The sequence below is a fragment of the Gracilinanus agilis genome, chromosome 3 (assembly GCF_016433145.1).
Source record: "Gracilinanus agilis isolate LMUSP501 chromosome 3, AgileGrace, whole genome shotgun sequence".
Lineage (NCBI taxonomy): Eukaryota > Metazoa > Chordata > Mammalia > Didelphimorphia > Didelphidae > Gracilinanus > Gracilinanus agilis.
Window position 1 is genome coordinate 421,168,053 of NC_058132.1, and position 18,130 is coordinate 421,186,182.

At 35.5% G+C, this 18,130-nt stretch overlaps 1 protein-coding gene across 1 annotated transcript in view; it reads left to right on the forward strand.

Moving 5' to 3' along the window:
* The window catches only part of ETS2 (ETS proto-oncogene 2, transcription factor), a 31,824-nt gene extending 27,849 nt beyond the window's left edge, over positions 1-3,975 (forward strand). Inside the window, exons 9-10 of the mRNA XM_044670299.1 lie at positions 1,457-1,571; positions 2,460-3,975. Coding sequence (XP_044526234.1) covers positions 1,457-1,571; positions 2,460-2,675 — 331 coding nt within the window. The 3' untranslated portion in view covers positions 2,676-3,975. The remainder of the gene's footprint in view (positions 1-1,456; positions 1,572-2,459) is intronic.
* The last annotated feature ends 14,155 nt before the right edge of the window (positions 3,976-18,130 follow it).

The window sequence follows — 18,130 nt, forward strand, 5'->3', positions numbered from 1 at the left end:
AAAAGCAAATGTTCTCTTCCAGAAAAGGAGAATTCTGAGGAAAAGACAAATTTTGAGGTTTTTAGGCCTAGCCATTTTTAAAGATATATTTAAACATTCATTTTTTTAAATTTTGAGTTCCAAAGTAAAGTCATGCAAAACATTTTCACATTAGCCATGTTGAAAAATTTTTAAAAAGAAAAATTAATAAAATAAGTATGCTACAGTCTGCAAAGTTCATTTGCTCTCTCTGAAGGTGGATAGCATTTTTCATGAGGCCTTTGTAATTGTATTAAATCATTGTCTTGATTAGAGTAGCTAAGTCTTTCACAGTTGACCATCAAACAATAAGCATTCATTACACTCATACTCCAAAACTTATTTAGCCATTCCTCAGAAGATGGGTATCCCCTCAGTTTCTAGTTCTTTGCCATCACAAAAAAAAGCTGCTATAAACAATTTGGTTCATATGTCATTTTCCTTTGATCTCTTTGGGATACAGACCTCTTAGTGGTATTGCTGGATGGATCAAAAGGTATGCACAGTTTTATAGCTCTTTGGGCATAATTCCAAATGGTTAGACCTGTTTTCAACTCCACCAATAGTTAGGCTCAGCCATTTAAAAGATTTAGTGATTTTACATTAGAATCCATTGAAACTATTTGGACAAAAACAGTGTACCTCTTAGCTCAGTTTCCCTAATTAATAATTTTACCTTCGTGGAATGATGTAAGCTTTGTATTGGTTGAGATTATCAAAGCTTTTGTAGTTAATTTTGTGTAATCCCATCACCTGCTACTTGACTCAATTATTTTTAATCTTGTCTAGGGCAATCCAGGGTTATATCTATATATTTATTAGTTAATAAAATTTCAGTATAGCTCCCAACTATTCACTAAGTTCACATTTTATTAAATATATAATATATATATATAAATAATAAGGATTATTTAGTAAATTAGAGAAGTTTCTAAACCTAGAGAAACCTCATAAACAGTTGCTAATAACTTTCTATCAAAATTCCTAATCTCCTAGCATTAAATAAAATTTAAATGTACTAAATATACAATTTAACATTCTATTCAATAATAAAACATAATTGTTTACATTTTGCTTTTGAAAAGATTTTGAAAAAGTTATAGCTAATACACTGTGCAGTCATCATGGTAACTGATTTTCTCTGTTTAAAAATCACAGCCACACCATTTAACTTAAGATACAAAATAAAATCTCTTCTCAAGAAATGTCTTCTTCAAACTCAGAAGCTGAAAATTTCACCCTCTTTCTGTACTTTCTCCAGTCAGAAACAGAAAATGAAAACTAGTCTTTTTAGCTTGTTTCCAAACTAACAGTTAAAAACTGCCATTTCTATAGTATTTCATTTGGCTCTTAAAGTTAGAGTAGCATTCCCTGTTATCTCTGTAGGAAAGACTAGTAAAGTGTGTTTTTCTTATTTTTTTTATTTCTCCCTAGGAAGTGGACCTATTCAGCTATGGCAGTTTCTTTTGGAATTATTAACAGACAAATCTTGTCAGTCATTTATTAGTTGGACTGGAGATGGATGGGAGTTTAAACTTGCTGATCCAGATGAAGTATGTATGCTTTAATAGTATATATTCAGAATGTTATAAGGACTTTTTTATCCTTAAGCCTCCTGATTTTATTATTGTATTGATATTAAACTAAACAATCCTTAAAAATAAAGATGGGCTTTGTGAATAATCTTTTTAAACATTTTCTTCAGATGGGATTTCTACTCTTCAGGAAAAAAGCATAAAAATATTTGTGTCTATAAAAAGCATTAAAACTGTCCTTACCTGCCCCTTGACTCTTCATAGTTAGAAACATTCAGCAAACATTTTAAATTACTATTATCTGTGTCATCCCTTCTTAAAGTTTTAGCTATATCTACCTTCTCAATTATAACTACCAAAGTAAAAAACTTAAATGTTTTATTTTCAAACTATTTGAAAAGTGTTTTTGGTAATCTAGCCACTTTTCCAAGCAAAATAATAACTCTGGGCACCAAGCCCAGAATTTAAGCCTGAGTTCTCAGCTGCAAAATGTTGGCACCTACTTTGATACACTAATAACAACCCTATTCCAAGATCCAAGTCAAATTCTGACAGTATTATATCTTGCAGACACTGTATGTTGGTATTATTGTTTCAGACCTAAAGTACAATTCTTTGGCCTCCAACATGTATAATATTGCTGTGAAGAGACAGTTAAAAAAATACCAATAAGGTGTATAAATCTATTCTAATCTAAAATACCAATAAAGAATTCTGAAAAGTTCAGTATTTTCACTCATTAAAGGATAACCTTAACAACTGAGATACAGTGACCTATTGATGTTCATTCCATAACACAAGAAAAAATCAATTTGGGTTTGTCTAGTTCTAAACTTTCCAGTCTATTTTGGGGTTTCAGTTCCCTTGAATCTAAGCATTCCTTTCCATATCCTTTTTCACAAAAAGGTGGCCCGACGGTGGGGGAGGAGGAAAAACAAGCCCAAAATGAACTATGAAAAGCTGAGCCGAGGTCTTCGCTATTATTATGACAAGAATATCATTCACAAGACATCTGGCAAACGATACGTGTATCGCTTTGTGTGTGACCTCCAAAATCTTCTTGGGTATGCAGCAGAAGAACTTCATACCATGCTGGGAGTGCAGCCGGACACAGAAGACTGAGCACTGCATGGGTCTGTACCTCAAGTGGCCCTGGCCGTGCTCCACATATACTGTGAATGGGATGCCACTGTGGACAACCCATATTGACTGACTACTCCAAGATGGGGCAAGTGCTACAAAATAAGGACCTTAAAAAGGAGAATTTTTGTAAGCCCTGGGGAAATATAAAAGGAAACAAGTGGCCTTGTTTTTATCAGGAACTGGTTCTGAAACAGGGTCAACTCACTGGGCAACATGGAAGTCAACACAGCTCCTTGCTTCAGAAACCCAGTGACAATAAAATGTTATTTATATTTCTCTTTAATTTCATGAAAGATGGGGTGGGAATGCTCTGCTCTCTTGGATTAAAGCAGTGCATATAAAGATTTTATTTTTAAGGCAAAAGTGCTGTGAAACCTCGAGCACTTTGGTTTTGCCTTGTAGAACCAGGTGTAGCAAATGCAAAGCATTTACTTCAACGAGGAAAGGAAAAAATAATGCCATTTCAGATTATAGTATTTGTATGCTGTTGTAATCTTATGGCTCTTCCTGAAAGCCTCTACAGTGCTATTTAACAGAAATTATATATTGTAATTTAAACTAATTATTAAGTGTGCTTGAAATAGGAACCAGGAAGGACACAGACCTATCCATTGTTTTATCTTTAATTTTAATAGGACCTACAACATTAGAAAAATATTTAATCTGCCAAAGACAGGCAGAGGAAATTTGTGAAATGTGTATTAGACATACATAATATATTCCTACATGGGAAAAGGTATAGACGGTTATTATTATTATTATTATTTGCCATGTCTATTATCTGGCAAATACTTTGTATATTTGGGCATTTTTACAAGAAACTAATTATTGTATGGGGCATAACTGACCTTTTTCTGGTTTCTATTCTAATGTTGAAGTTACTAGCTAAGAAGCAGTACTTTTCCTGATAAATGCTATGTTTTCCACTTCTGTGCATGTCTTTCAATCAGTTTATATTCAAGACTTCTTTTTGGTTTAATTATGTTTATCCCATCTTCCTTGCCTCAACCATGTCCTCTCCTATGTGGTTCCCTTTCCCCAATTAATGTTGTTTGATTAAAATAGGAACTCTATTTTTGGAAATATGTAACTCCTTTTCAGAGATCAGGAGGGATTTATGTAGCAGCTATTTTTACTGCAAAAAAAAAATCACTGGAAAATAAAATTTGTAAGAAAGTTTTATTTTTATCTTAGCTTCATGTAAAGTTAAATGTATTATATTATACAGAGCAAGAAGTTCCTGAAAATCAAATCTTTATTAAAACCTCTTGAACATAAAGTAAAGTATGGCATGTCAGATTTTTGTTCCTCCTTAAAATCCCAAGAATCTTCTACCATCAAATGTATTTCTTCTGAGTGCCACAGTATACATCCTTTCTAGTGCTTGTAGAAAATTAAATTGTCAAAAGAAAAAACAACTGTTAAGGAGAGTATATTAGTAGTGGCTGAAATAAAAGTTTGTTTTTTAGTCACAGAAGGAGTCTTTAATGTTTCAAAAGAGCAATTTGTAGTAGTTTTAAGATTCTGTTTTAATAGAAGTTACCCATGTAGGCTAACCATTTACATAAAATTATTAAGGAGCAACGAACGTGTAAGTAGAAAGAAGAAAGAAAAAAGGAAAATAACCTATTACAAAATAATTTCAAATTGTCAAACAGATAAACTGTTCTTAGCATCTCTGTAAGGCTATTTAAATACATAAACATCACAAGATTAATCAAAAGTCATAGTAGAAAAGTAAATAAACTTAGATTCAGGGAAATAGGGAAGCTGGAAGGGAATCTTGAGGAACAGACAAATTGCTTCTATATTTTATCATGACAATTACTTTAAAATGTTTCTAATTAATAGAATAACCTCAGGGGCAGACAAATATGCAAAATTATGTTCTTTTACAATTCATAAGGGTTAACTTCATATTACTAGATAAAACATCAAATTGAACTGACTTGCCTATGAACAAAGTACAACTCACAATGTGCATGGTTACTGCCAAAAATAATTGGTTGGGGGAGTGTGTGTGTGTATGTGTGTGTGTGTGTAACAAGGTCATGTGAAGGGAAATCTGTCTAAATTCTCGAAGATAAGCATTCTATTTCACACTCAACATCATTATTGAAATATATAATGTAGCAGCTCACATGAGACTTTTAACAAATCAGTCATCCTTTCTCTCCCCAATATCCCCCTCCACCCAACCCGCATTTATACATGCTAGCTGAAAAGAAACAATATAAAGATCTTTTGCCAGTTCATTACAATAGCATGTTTACCTTGATAATAGTCACCCTTTCCTATTATTTTACATTAAATAGGGGAAGAGAGGAAACTAGAATCACTGGTCATTGTCCACTGCTACTCTTCAAACCTTTAGTGATTTTCAAGTAGATGATGGAAAAAATGCTGGACTCTAGAAGTCATGGGATCTGGCATGCTCTATGACTTTGAGTAATTCATTATGCCTCCCTGGACCTCACCTTCCTTATCTACCAAATGAGAGTGATTTTTCAAGGTTTTTCCTACCTCTCAATCTATTCATTCTCATACCTCCTTACATGGATTCACCCATATTAAGTAGTAATCAGTGTCAAACAAAGAATGTGAAAGAAGTTTCTAAAGATAATTTACAGGTAGCACTTGGTTCAATATCCCTATACTCCCAATTAAAAAACCAAAACTGGACGAAAATGGAAGACCATGTTACAGATTTGTTCAAGATTTAAGGGCCATCAATGATTATGTTGTGAAATCCCACCCAATTGTACCAAGTTGAAAAAATAGTGACTAGCTAAATATAATATGGGTTGGTAGTATAATGATTGAAAGTTGTTAGATAAATCCTAGGTTCTTGATAGTCCTTGGGCCAATAACCTAAAATCCTATATGTTGTGAGGGTTATTTAGCAATTAATTTAGTAATAGTGTTGGACCTAGCAGGAAGGACTGGAGGATTCCAAGATGGAATGAAGGAGCAGGAAGTGGGGCTTGTGCTCTGAGAGAGACTCCATTAGGGGTTGAGACATAACTGTTGCTAACCCTGGGAGATCTCAGAGTTAGGGAAAAACTGCATTCAGATTCCCTGGGATCCTGAGAGGTGGAGGCTTTCAACAAGTGGACAACAGACCTGCAGAGCAGCACCAAGTGGGGAAGTGGTTTGTGATCTGGTGGACAGGATTGCAAACTCACTCTCCCTACCTGGGTACCTTGGATCACCTGATAGAGTTGGCTCTTGGCATCCTGTGACCATCCTTGGATTATTGTGAGACCCCAAACTGACCAGAAAGTCACTGACCCCAGAGTTCTGGAATTTTCTCTCTCCCTCTGCCTGTCACCTTCACTTTCCCTGATTTCACTACAACAAAGTCCAGCCACAATTATCTCTTCCATACCTAGCAATGCCAGATATTTCACGATGGTAGACTTATGTTCTGCTTTCTTTTCCATACCGATACTCACAAAAAATATTTGCTTTCACTTGGCAGAGAAGTTTTTGTTGGAGTCGTTTGCCTCAAGGGTTTTGCAAAAGTCCACCCTTCTTTTCACAAATCCTGAATAAAGATGTAGAGACTATTCGATTTAAAGACAGCAGGCTTGTCCATTTTTTAGATGACATACTTTTAGCTTCCCCAAATGCAAAAGTATGTTTGAGGGATAGCAAATTTCTTTTGTGTGAGTTGTGTAAAAGGGGACATAAGGTATATAAAGCAAAACTTCATTGGTGATTACTGAGAGTTGAGTATTTGGGATTTGTTTTATCTGGGGGTTCTAGAAGCATTTCCCAAAAATGTATAGCTGACATCCAAAAGCTTAGTGCCCCAAAGACTAAAAGCTAAGAATCATACTGGGTACAACAGGATTCTATAGAGAATGGATTCCTGGGTATAGTGAATTGACCAAATCACTCAGATTTAACTAAAGAACCACTCAAATTAAAGATAGAACATCTACAGGCAATAACAAAGCTTAAGGAAGCAATTCTTTCTGCTCCAGCCCTTGGAATCCCAGATTATGAAAAACCTTTTGTACTATTTGTTCATGAGCGAAAAGGGATAGCTTCAGGAGTTCTTGTACAGACTTTAGGGCCAAATTATCACCCAATTGCATATTACAGCGCACAGTTAGACCCCATTGCAGCTGGGATAGCTCCATGCTTGCATGGAGTGGCTGCAGCCACTATATTTGATTATGAATAGTTGCAAGAGTGCAAAAGTTAAATTTTTAGAATCCATATATATTTGTAAATTTGTACAGAAATTTTGTACATACCTATAAATGTGTGCATAGTTAAATGTTACAAGGACAGGATTTTTTAGGATAAAACACTTAGTTTTCAGTTTTCCATAGGCAGTTTTGTTTTCTGTAATAGAATAAGGTTTTAACACAAGGAAGAGTTTTGCTTTAAATTGTTTCAAATAAGAATTTTAAGATACATTTTGTATGAGTTTTGCATGGTTAGACAAATAGCTTTGTTTTAGCGTAAAAGTATAAGCTACACTGAGTTATTTGTAACTTTATCTTTAGAACGGTTGACAGATTGTTATAAGATTTTTAGATAGATTTTGTTTGTATTAGCATTACAGTGGAAGGTTGTTAATTTGTTTTGTAACTGGAAACTACACTTTGCATTTTGCATTTTGATTTTCTTGTTATATTCTTTTACATTTTGCATGTTGTTTTTACTACTGTTATTACAAATTTTTTATTTTGTTTTGCTTTATGTAATTGCTTATTGTAATTTCTTTTTTCCTTAATGTATATCCCTAGTGTAAAGTAGATGATAGAGATAGAGTAGACAGATAAATTTAAGGTAAGACCTGTTTCTTTTATTTTTAGGTAAGTAGGATAGAAGGGGTTTAGAATAAAGGAGGATTTATATAGTGATGAGCATATGACAAATCTATAGATTTGCTCACATGTTCAGAGGGCAGAATGTAAGAATAGAAGGATAAGGGATAAGGGAAAATGCAAAATTGTCTCTAAAAGAGAGAGAGAGGAGAATTTAACCATGAACCCTGGGAAAAGATTCTAGAAGGAGAAGGCACTGCAGAGGAGGGTTTTAGGGTTAGGATTACTGAGATAACTGTCACTACACAATGGTCCTGTCCCTGAGCTGGAAGGGAGAACAACCGCTCCATCATCTCCTGTAAATTGGCTAGTTTCTTGGAGAACTTGGAGGGTTTGGGCTTAGACGATACCTAGGAGGAGATCTGGGTTTCCCTGCAATGCTGTGGACAATTTGGCTGTGGTAATTTGGCTAAGGTAAATCAAAGGGTTTAACATCTGGGACTTTGGGGTTTTTTTACCTAAGAAGCCCCAGGCCTGGGGAAGGATTCAGTCCACTTGTGAATCTATTCTCACTAGCCCTTTTAGGGACAATTAAGGTTAGTTGACTAACAATTTAAGATACTTAGTATAGATATTTAGTAAGATAGTAGTAGATGGTTTGGGGGGTTAGATAAGATCGCGGAGCTGATAAGAAGGGTTGCAGAAGATCAGAAGGGCTGTTTCCTGAGAGAGGCCTAGAAAGTGGGTGGAGATAGAACTTGGCAGAGTTAGGGACATATTGAATCTTAACTATCAGTTCCCTAACCTTAATAAGCAAAATAAACTTGTGTTTTCATATAGTCTCAAGGGGTTTTGCACTTCACTGGCCTGGGAAGGTCCCTAGGTGGGTTTTTCATCACCAATCCATCTGGGTCCTCTATTTATATATCTCTTTTTTGGAGATACATTTCTTTTTCAGAGGATTTAAAGTGTGTGAAGCAAAGCCTCTTCATCTTAATAGAAAAAAGGTGAAAGCTACATTAGAAATTCATGCTGCTAGGATTTCTCCAAAAGATTGAAGGTTCACTGAACTTCATATAAAAGTATCAAACCAATAGGACCACCAATCTCTTTGTGCCCTTTGGGAGTCTTCAGTTTGAAAGTGACAAGATCCTACTATCCACCAAGCCAATAGCCCAGAAAAAATCAGGTGAGAAGGAAATGTTGCCTGCTTTTTCCTTTTCTGCTTTGAACCAATGGCATTGTCAATGTTCAATAAATATGTGTTGAGTTCACTATGTGCAAAGTGTTTCAAAGGATATAAAGCTGAATAAAACAATCTCCTCCCTCAACGATTTTATAATCTAGTGAAGGATGAAGAATAGGATATGTAAAAGCAAACGATATTGAAACACAGGAGATTATGATGTCATAAGAAAGATGCAAAGTGCTGTGGGGATTCGGAGGAGGTTGAATTCACAGGAAAAAGCCTTTTAGAGGAGGTGATATTTTGTTAATGATAGGATTTTGATTGATGGAGAAACAAAGAGGAAGTATGAACAATTTAAATGTAAATAGAGGTTAGAAAAGTCAGAGCCACAGGTTTTTTTCTGCAGATAGACACCTAGCTGCTGAACACTTATATGTTAATTAGACTTATAGAACCTGCTTTTAAAATTTGCTTTTTAAATCTTTGTAACTGGGTATGTGGGGGTGGGAAGAATTTGCATGGGGAAATAGGTTTATACTTATAAATGAAGGCAATATAAAAATAAGCTTGCATTAAAATATATATGTATCTGTGTGCATACACATGCATTTGTAAGATAAAACTAAGGGAAACAGTAGTTTATCTGAGTTTTGAGTATGTATCTAGATTACGTATAATGTATATAAATTATTATTAGCAATGATGGGGAAAAGGTTAGATAGGTGGGGACCTTATGTGGCAGAACTTTAATGTCAGATTGAGAAGTTTACACTTTAAAAGCAGTGGGTCATTATAACTAGCATTTATATGATGCTTTATAAGTATCTCATTTAATCTTCACAATAATCCTAGAAGTTAGGGTGTTAGTGTCTCTATGTTTGAGGAAACAGACAGGCAAATTAATCTTGCTCAGGGTCACATAGCTAATAAGCATATGAAGCTGGTTTTGAACTTGGGTCTTCTTGACACCAAGTCCAATATTATCCATTGCACTACCTAGCTGCCAGTTATTAAAGGTATTGAAAAGAGGATTGTAAGACAAGATTGTGTATTACTAACTGGCACTCATGTGATACTTTCAAAGTTTTCAAAATGCTTTTCATTCATTATCTTATTGGTCTCACATCAACTTCTGAAGAACATTTGGCCCCAATTGTCCCATTTTATAGATGAGAAAACAGGTTGATTTTAAGTGACATAAGTTGAATTTGAACCTAGATGTTCTTGATTCCAAATCTACTATCTATCCTTAAATTTTCTGTATTACTTCCATGAAAGTGTAATCAACCATCAATGCAAATATAATTTAAGGCATATTGACAATTTTCTTTCACAATCTAGGTGTGTGATACTTTTCTACATAATCTGCATTGGAATTCTTTGTGTACTAAATAGTACTTTTCATGAATTGGTTAAGGAATAAATATATGATATGAATCTTTGATTGCATGGAAGGCAACCCAGATAGTCCAGAGACACAAGGCATGCAGGAACCCTGGTGGACTGGCAGACTATCAAATTGTCTGATAGTATCAAAATTCATTCTTTCCCCCCAACCAAAAAAAAAAAGGATTAGAAAAGCTGATATTTTACATAGTGCTTTAAGATTTGCAAACAATTTTATGTATAAGCTCATCTGACTATTACTCTCTCTATTTCACAGATAACAACCAGATTCAGAAGGCTTAGGTGATCCCACTATGGTCACACAGCTAATAAGAATCAGAGGGGGTATATAAATTCAGGTCTGTCCTGCTAAAGACTTCCTCTCATTAAAGTTGAGGGAAGGAGGAATGTAAGGAAACAATTTTTTTTATTTATTCTAGAAATTGTGATTGGGAAAGGTAAGCTGTAATTAGAGAAATATGAAGTTCATCTATCCTTATTTTTAACAGCTACCTGGATCTGAAGTATGTCAGAACTGGAAAGGACTTTGAGATAATCTAGCCCAGCCTCTTTATTTTGCAGATGGAAAAACTAAATACCAGGGATAAGGTAACTTATCCATGGTCACAGCCAGAACTAGAACAAGAATTAGCCCAAGCAAGTCTAGAACTCAAGCTTTAAGACTCATGGAAGTGTTTTTTCCCCCACTATCTTACTCTTCCTTCTCTTTTCAGCTATTTCGGAGATAACATTTCTTGTTATCAAAGGTCCAAAGGATGAATGAATCATTCCTTAATTTATTCTTATCACCATGAGTTCTTTGGGTCATCCCTAACCTGTTTAGCCAATAGGAGACTCTAGTAGCATTTGAAAGGTACAATCAAGGGCTCAATACTCTATATAATTCAGTGTATTTTGGACTGATAAGTGAATCAGAGTAGAAAAAGGCAAAAAAAATGCTAATGTCTCTTCTCTCAAAGAAGGTGTTGTATGTCAATAATAAAGCTCACTAGAAAACAATGCCCCTAAAAAGCATTTATTCAGTGCCTACTTGTTCTGGATAGTGCCAGGTTAAACTTTGTGGATAGGTAGGATTAACGTCAAGCCTATGTAAATAAAGTTACACATAATTTCTAGAGCTTTCCAGCTTCTCCCCCAACAAAACAAACCCAAACAGATTAGTGTAAAATAGATCAAAGAAACTTTTTTTTAATGGTGAGAGATGGAGTGGTGTACAAAACCATGCTATCTAGAATGGTAACAGTCCTAGGGGATGGATGGCCACAAAGGAGACAATCAGAATGACAAGTCTATTGAAATAGTTAATTAAGAGCTAATTAAGTAATCTGGTTAATTAAGAATAGATTTTTAGTCAAAAGTAAGGTTCCAGCATAGGGAGTTAGAAATTTACCTGAGGAGCCCTTAAGGAAATGAAGAATTCTTAGGAGGTGAGAGGGATGAAATTCCCAGGGAATTTCTAATGAAAGAGAGGTTGGGATTTTACTGATTGCTCTCTGTCTCTCTGTCACTTTGCTATGGGAAGTGGACACTCAGAGAGGAGGAGTGCGATTTTTCCCTGTGATCCCTCTGGGAAAAGTTTGGAAACCAGATCTGGAAAGTTAACTGCTTGGAGAGAAGAAAGTTTGTTCATGAGAGTTGCTGGTAGAGAGAGAAGCAGACGGCAGGTGCGACAATTTCCCTAGACAGGGGAAGCTTCAAGTTCAGATAGTGGCTGCCTAAGACCCTATGCTAAGCAGATCCCCAACTGTGTAGACTTGGCCGGCTGTGAGAGAAGAAAAACCTCTCACTTTACAAATAGAAGAAAGATTGCTGGAGAAGTTTACTATATAAGGAAACAATATTATTTAAAATACATTTTAGAATAAATTAGTAAGGCAGATTTATTTTAATAGATAAGAAAGGGAGAGAGGTCAGTCTTGGTTTATCAAGGGAGAAGAAATCTCTTGTGAGATAGTTTGGGAATTGGTTTATAGATAGAACTTTTTAGATTAGGATTATATATAAATACCTCAACTCAATACTACTACTTTCCTTTCTTTCCTTTTAATAGTTCAATAAATAGGAATAACTTTTTTATATTCAGTCTTCTGCAATTTCCTCAATAGCTAATACCATTGATTCCTTCAATGGTCAACAGCTAGTGACAGCTATTGACTCTGATCAATAACTGGGGTCAATATTCCCTTTTACACTAGCCTTTCCAATGACTGCAAAGAACATGGTCACATTCAGAGTAGTTGCTTTTATGAAGAGAATGTAGTTTTGGTGCTGCTAAAACTCACACCTAGGGGATCAACATTGGGAAAAGAAGATAGGGATTATAAGGAAAAAGATCCCCCTGAACCTTGAAAATACCATTACCATATTGTGGATCTACACACAGAGGTGAAGGTGAAGATTTCATAGAATGCTTTACTGTTTTGGATAATGTGTTTCCATTGCATAAGAAATATTTAAGAAAAATATTATTACAGACTTTGGAAGGACTTAGACTTTGAAGACTAAATGACAAATACTGCCCATTTCAAGGGCTACATTAAGAATAGGCTTGGAGTATATTAAGGAGTTATTAACACCTTGACTCTGGTATTTCCTGAATCAGAGAATGTCTTTAGTGTGTAAGAACTGATTGGAACAAGATACTTGCAGGATACTGCAGACAACATATTGAGTCCTAATACCTCCACACTTTAACCATTTATGTGTGTAGCAGGGATGTGCCTGAGGAGAAATCCACGGGATCTAATTTTTTGATTCCTTACCATTCTGGGAATGATCTAGGAAGATGCTCTTTATCTGCAATGGATAACCTCAGGAAACATCTCAATGGCATTATCATGAAGTATAGTTGTCAAATGTGTATTTGTTTCCAAAAATAGAGTTCCTATTTTAATCAATTAGGGACAAGGAACCATATGGGAAAGGACATAATTAGGGCATTAGGAATGACATAAAACAAAAAATTAACTTTTATATATCATAAGAGTTACTAAGTAATTTGGATTAATTAGGAATTCTTTTTTTAAAAAACCTTACTTCTGTGTATTGACTCCTAGCGGTAAGGGTGGGCAATGGGGGTCAAGTGACTTGCCCAGGGTCACACAGCTGGGAAGTATCTGAGGCCGGATTTAAACCTAGGACCTCCCATCTCTAGGCCTGACTCTAAATCCACTCGGTTGCCCAGCTGCCCCTTAATTAGGGATTCTTGGTAAGTAAGAGTAGGCTAGAGAAAGAGTGTTGAAGGGTTATCTTAAGAAGTCAGCTAGAATCTTCCTAGAGGGTCCTTAAGAGAATTTCAAGAGGCTAGGGGGTCTGTGGAAAAATAATGGAGGGTCTGAGACTCAAAAGGGTGGATGGTTGGGTCTTTCCTCTGGAAATCCTGGAAGAGTTGATGACAATTGGTTTTGGAAGACACTTGGAGATTCAGAAAAAGTTTATGGAGGAGATCATTTGTGAGGACTGACTGGCTGAGCTTTCTCTTTGACTCTACAGAGGAGGAGTAGGCCAGCAGGGCCCAGAGAGAGCTAACTGCTGGGAACCTGGTAGTAGCTGGACTGATCTCTAGCTGGAGAAAGAAGAAGGAGACAGTGGATTCCTAATGTTTTAAAGAAGATAATTAATAAGTATACTTTTGTAAGGTTAGATATTAAATATTTAGTTAAGGAGCTTAAGTCAGGCTCGAGAAATCAAGCAAGAAGCAGTCAGATTTGGGTACTGGGATATAGTTTAGTACTTTTAGATTAGGGAATTTATCTCAATCCTATATTTATCCTTTCCTTTCCTTTCCCTGCTCCTTTCAACCATATAAATAAGTAGGTTTTTGTTATAAGTTGTCTCCAGCCAGTTTCCATCTACCAAACCTTCAACTAGGCCCTAACTGCTTTAAGAGAATCACAACCAATAGCAGCTGATAGGCAACTGCCTACTCCAGATCAATAATTACTGGCCAAATAGATACAGTATCAATTTACCTCATTGCAAAATAAACTGATCAAAAGTTAAAAGTGGAAAACATAACATTTGTCAAGAAAAGCACTGTTTTTTAGCTAGTCAGTTTAACACTAGAACTAAAAAAGAAACCACAAAATGGTCATTTGTACTCCCATACAATTATTAATTTCTTGTAAAAATGGCCAAATGTGCAAGGCATTTGCTAAATAATAGTCATTATAGATATTTGTAATAGTAACAACAATAATAACCCTCTCCACCATTGTGTATAAAGTTCAGATTATATTTAGCCATAATATTACTGTATGTAACCCCATTGGTTAGAGCGCCTTTTATGTAATTATGTTAATTTCTATTCTGGTAGTCAACAGGGATGGAATGCAGAATAGGGGGAAAAAAAGACTTGATTATGTAAGGCCCTTATAATTCTTAGGCTAAGTTTAGACAAGTAGGATTATACTTGAAATATAAAATTAGCAGGGGGAAAGCATTTTTGGCCTAATGACACTTTCACAGCTGGGATTTACATGGGCCTCTGCTTTTTGTATGTAACTGCCATCATGAACTTCCAAAGTCCTACTCAAATCTGAAAAAAAGAAAAGGATTGAACTAACAATTAAGATGGCAACCTGAACAGGAGGCAAACTGTCCAATCCTACCCAGCTCCCTCATACCTACTCAAGGTAAACCCTGATTTTTGCACAAGACTAGATAATAATAAATTAAATCGAATGAGAAATTAGAGAAAATGACTTCTTCCACTTCAGACCTGAACATTAGACTAGCCATAAACCTGCAGACTAATAGCAAAGCCAGCTCCAGTACCAGGAGTCACAATGCCATCAGGGATAGGCCAAAGACACATGTGTCCTATAAAACTCAGGGTCCAGAGGCAGCAAATATGGAGGGTTTCCCCAAGAAGAACTAGAGTACTAAGATAACTCCAGGATCAGGACCTTGGAAATACAGGGTAGTGGCAGATGTAATGGCAACATTCAGAATGGGATATTCCAAGGTCCCCTATCATCCTGTCCTAAGATATCAAAGAATATACAGCACTCTGAACCTCAGAAATCCAGAGATCCTAATCTGAGAAAGTGGAGGCCAAGGGAGGAACACAGGGGACCCAGGATGTGAACAAGTAGAGCTGAGCTCCAACACTCAAACCTCCAGCAGGGGAGAGACTCTGCACCTGGCACAAAGCCTCAATTCAGGAACTAAAGCTTGAGAAACAAATGAATAACTGATCAATATTTTAAAATACTGCAAATTGAAATGTTGCTCAAAAGGAAGAGAGTAATACTATAACAACTAGAAAAAGAGAATCAAAAGGGAAAATAGACTTTACCAAAAGGATAACATGAATCCCTGGAAGAAATCAAGTAACAGATTAAAAATGAAATAAAAACTCTTGAGGAAAAATTAGAACAATTTAGAACAGAAAGTGGTAGAAAAAGTTATGTACTCTGAAAACTAGAATAGGTAAAAGAGAAGTCCATTACATCGAGACAGCAAAAAATATTAGAATTAAATCAAAATATTTTTTAAAAATAGCTAGCAATTATATAGTGCTTTAAGGTTTGTAATATCTCACTTAAACCTCACAACAGCCATGTGAGGTAGGTACTATAATTATCAACATTTTACAGATGAAAGAATTAAACCTAAGAAAGGTTAAATGACTTTCCCAGGATCATACACTTGATAGATAAGTATTTGAGACAGTTTAAACTTGGGTCTTCCCAACTACAATTCCAGAGCTCTATCTTCTATGCTACCTAGATGCCTATGTTGGAAAAAAAAAATATATATATATATATAATAAAACAAATGACCTAGAAAATAGTTAAGATCATTAAAGAATCATTGAATTGGGGCAGCTAGGAGGCCCAGTGGATAGAGCAAAGCCTGAAGACAGGAGGTTCTGGGTTTAAATCTAGTCTTGGATACTTCCTAGCTGTGTGACCCTGGGAAAGTCACTTAACCCCAATTGTTTAGCCTTTACTGCTCTTTTGCCTTTGAACCAATACTTAGTATCATTCCTAAGACAGAAGGTAAGAATTAAAAAAAGAATAATTAGATTCTGGAAAACCATGATAAGAAAAAGCCTAAACATTTCAAGAAATCACAAATTAAGATGAAACAAATTAGATTAGAACACAAGGCAAAATGAAGATAGAAATTCCCAGTCACCTCCTGAAAGAAAACCTGAAAGGAAAAGTCTCAGCAATGTCATCATCAAAATCCAGAACTCCCATGTCAAAGAAAAAATACTGTAAGCATCCATAAAGAAGTTCAAGTGCCAAAGAAGTACTAAAAGGATGACACAAATCCTGGGAGCTTCTAACAGAAAGAAGTGGTCTTGGAACACAATATTCAAAAAGACAAAAGCAATACATAAGAAATAATTTATAATTAAGTATAACTTACTCTGAAAAGTTGGGTAATCATCATCCCATGGGGAAAAAATGGAATGGAATAGAGAACTTCCAAGTAAATATAAACAGAAGAGTCCAGAGAAATCTAGAAAGGTAAATTTATTTGAATAATTGGAGGGAGCCATATGATGAAGTACTGCTCACATTATAATAGGGGGATGAAGAAACATGTGTTTTTTCATAATCATCATTTCTTTAAAGAGTATTGAAGGGTTTAAATAAGAAAAAGGTCCTGGGGTTATGAAGACTCCATGCTGATGGGTTGAAAATGGAAAAGAAAAGGAAGGATAAAAGAAATATAATAATATAGAAAGAAGGAAGAATGGGATGGAACTTGTCAATTTCTCACAAATGGGGTACATGAATATAAGGGAAGAAAATACAAACACGGGGAAGAGATGAGAGAATAAGAATTAATTTTATTTTATTAATTAATATTAAATCTGTTTTAAAAATAAAATTTAGTTCAAAATTTTTAGTTAAATAAATTTCCATCTAAAATGGAAAGAAGGTTGAATTCAATACACACACAAAGTTTGGAATAGAAATATATCAAACTCAACAGAGGAAAAAAGACCAGCAGTAAGGGGAATAGGGTTAGGAGGGAAGACAATACTTGGTGATAGATATAATCAAAACAAACTTCTTGACAGGATGGGGAAAGAGGGAAAGGGAAGGGGAGATGTTCATAATACAGTAGTCTACAAACTTTTTGATTGTACACCTCTATTAGTGAGTATTTTTATACTAATACATATATGTATATACATATTTATCTATTTATAAAGTAGGCATATTTACCAATATATTAATAGTAATATACATTTTGGAAATTTACACAAAATAGAAAATAAAAAGAATGAGGTAAAAATAAAATGCTATTTCAAATTAATAATGACCTTCTTGAACTTACTGAGTAGGGTAGTGACATCATCAGAACTAAGCTTTAGTTGAAAAAAAAAATCCTTTTTCGTTTGTTTGTTTTAAAGAATAAATCTCCTGGGAGCATCTAGGTGGCTTAGTGGATTGAGTGCCAAGTCTACAGACAGGAGGTCCTAGATTCAAATTTAACCTCAGCTTTTGGGGGGGAGGGGATGGACATGGCAAATCAGAAATTTGTTTTGCTTGACTATACATGTCTATAACTGTTTTTCCTCCTGATTTCTCAATGGGGACTAGGGATAACAACAAAGATGCAGAAGGGAAAAAATTCAGACCTGAAAATAAAGATTGAATTTTTTAAAAAGATCTTCTCTGACCTCTTTTATTCTCTCTAGTCACGCAGCCTGGGATACAGACCACTTGAAGCCTTTCCAGGAACCCCATTCTCTAGGGCCATGTTGGTGAACCTATGGTGTACCTGCCAGAGGGGTCTGCTCCCTTCCCCGCTTCCACCACACCTGAGAACATTTCTCCCATCACCTGCCCCTCTGGCCAGTAGCCTACTGGGAGTGCTTCCTCCCTCACCTGTCTGGGGTAAGACAGGTGGCTCACATGTGGTATGGGGGTTGCAGTTTGGGCACTTGGTTTCTAAAACCATCACCATCACTACTCTAGGGTATCCTCTTTGGACTAGTGACTACTGACATCTGGTTGGGTATGCTTCTCTAGTAGAGGATGGAGCCATTAGTAAACTAAATAAAATGACATTCCTCTGGACTCAGG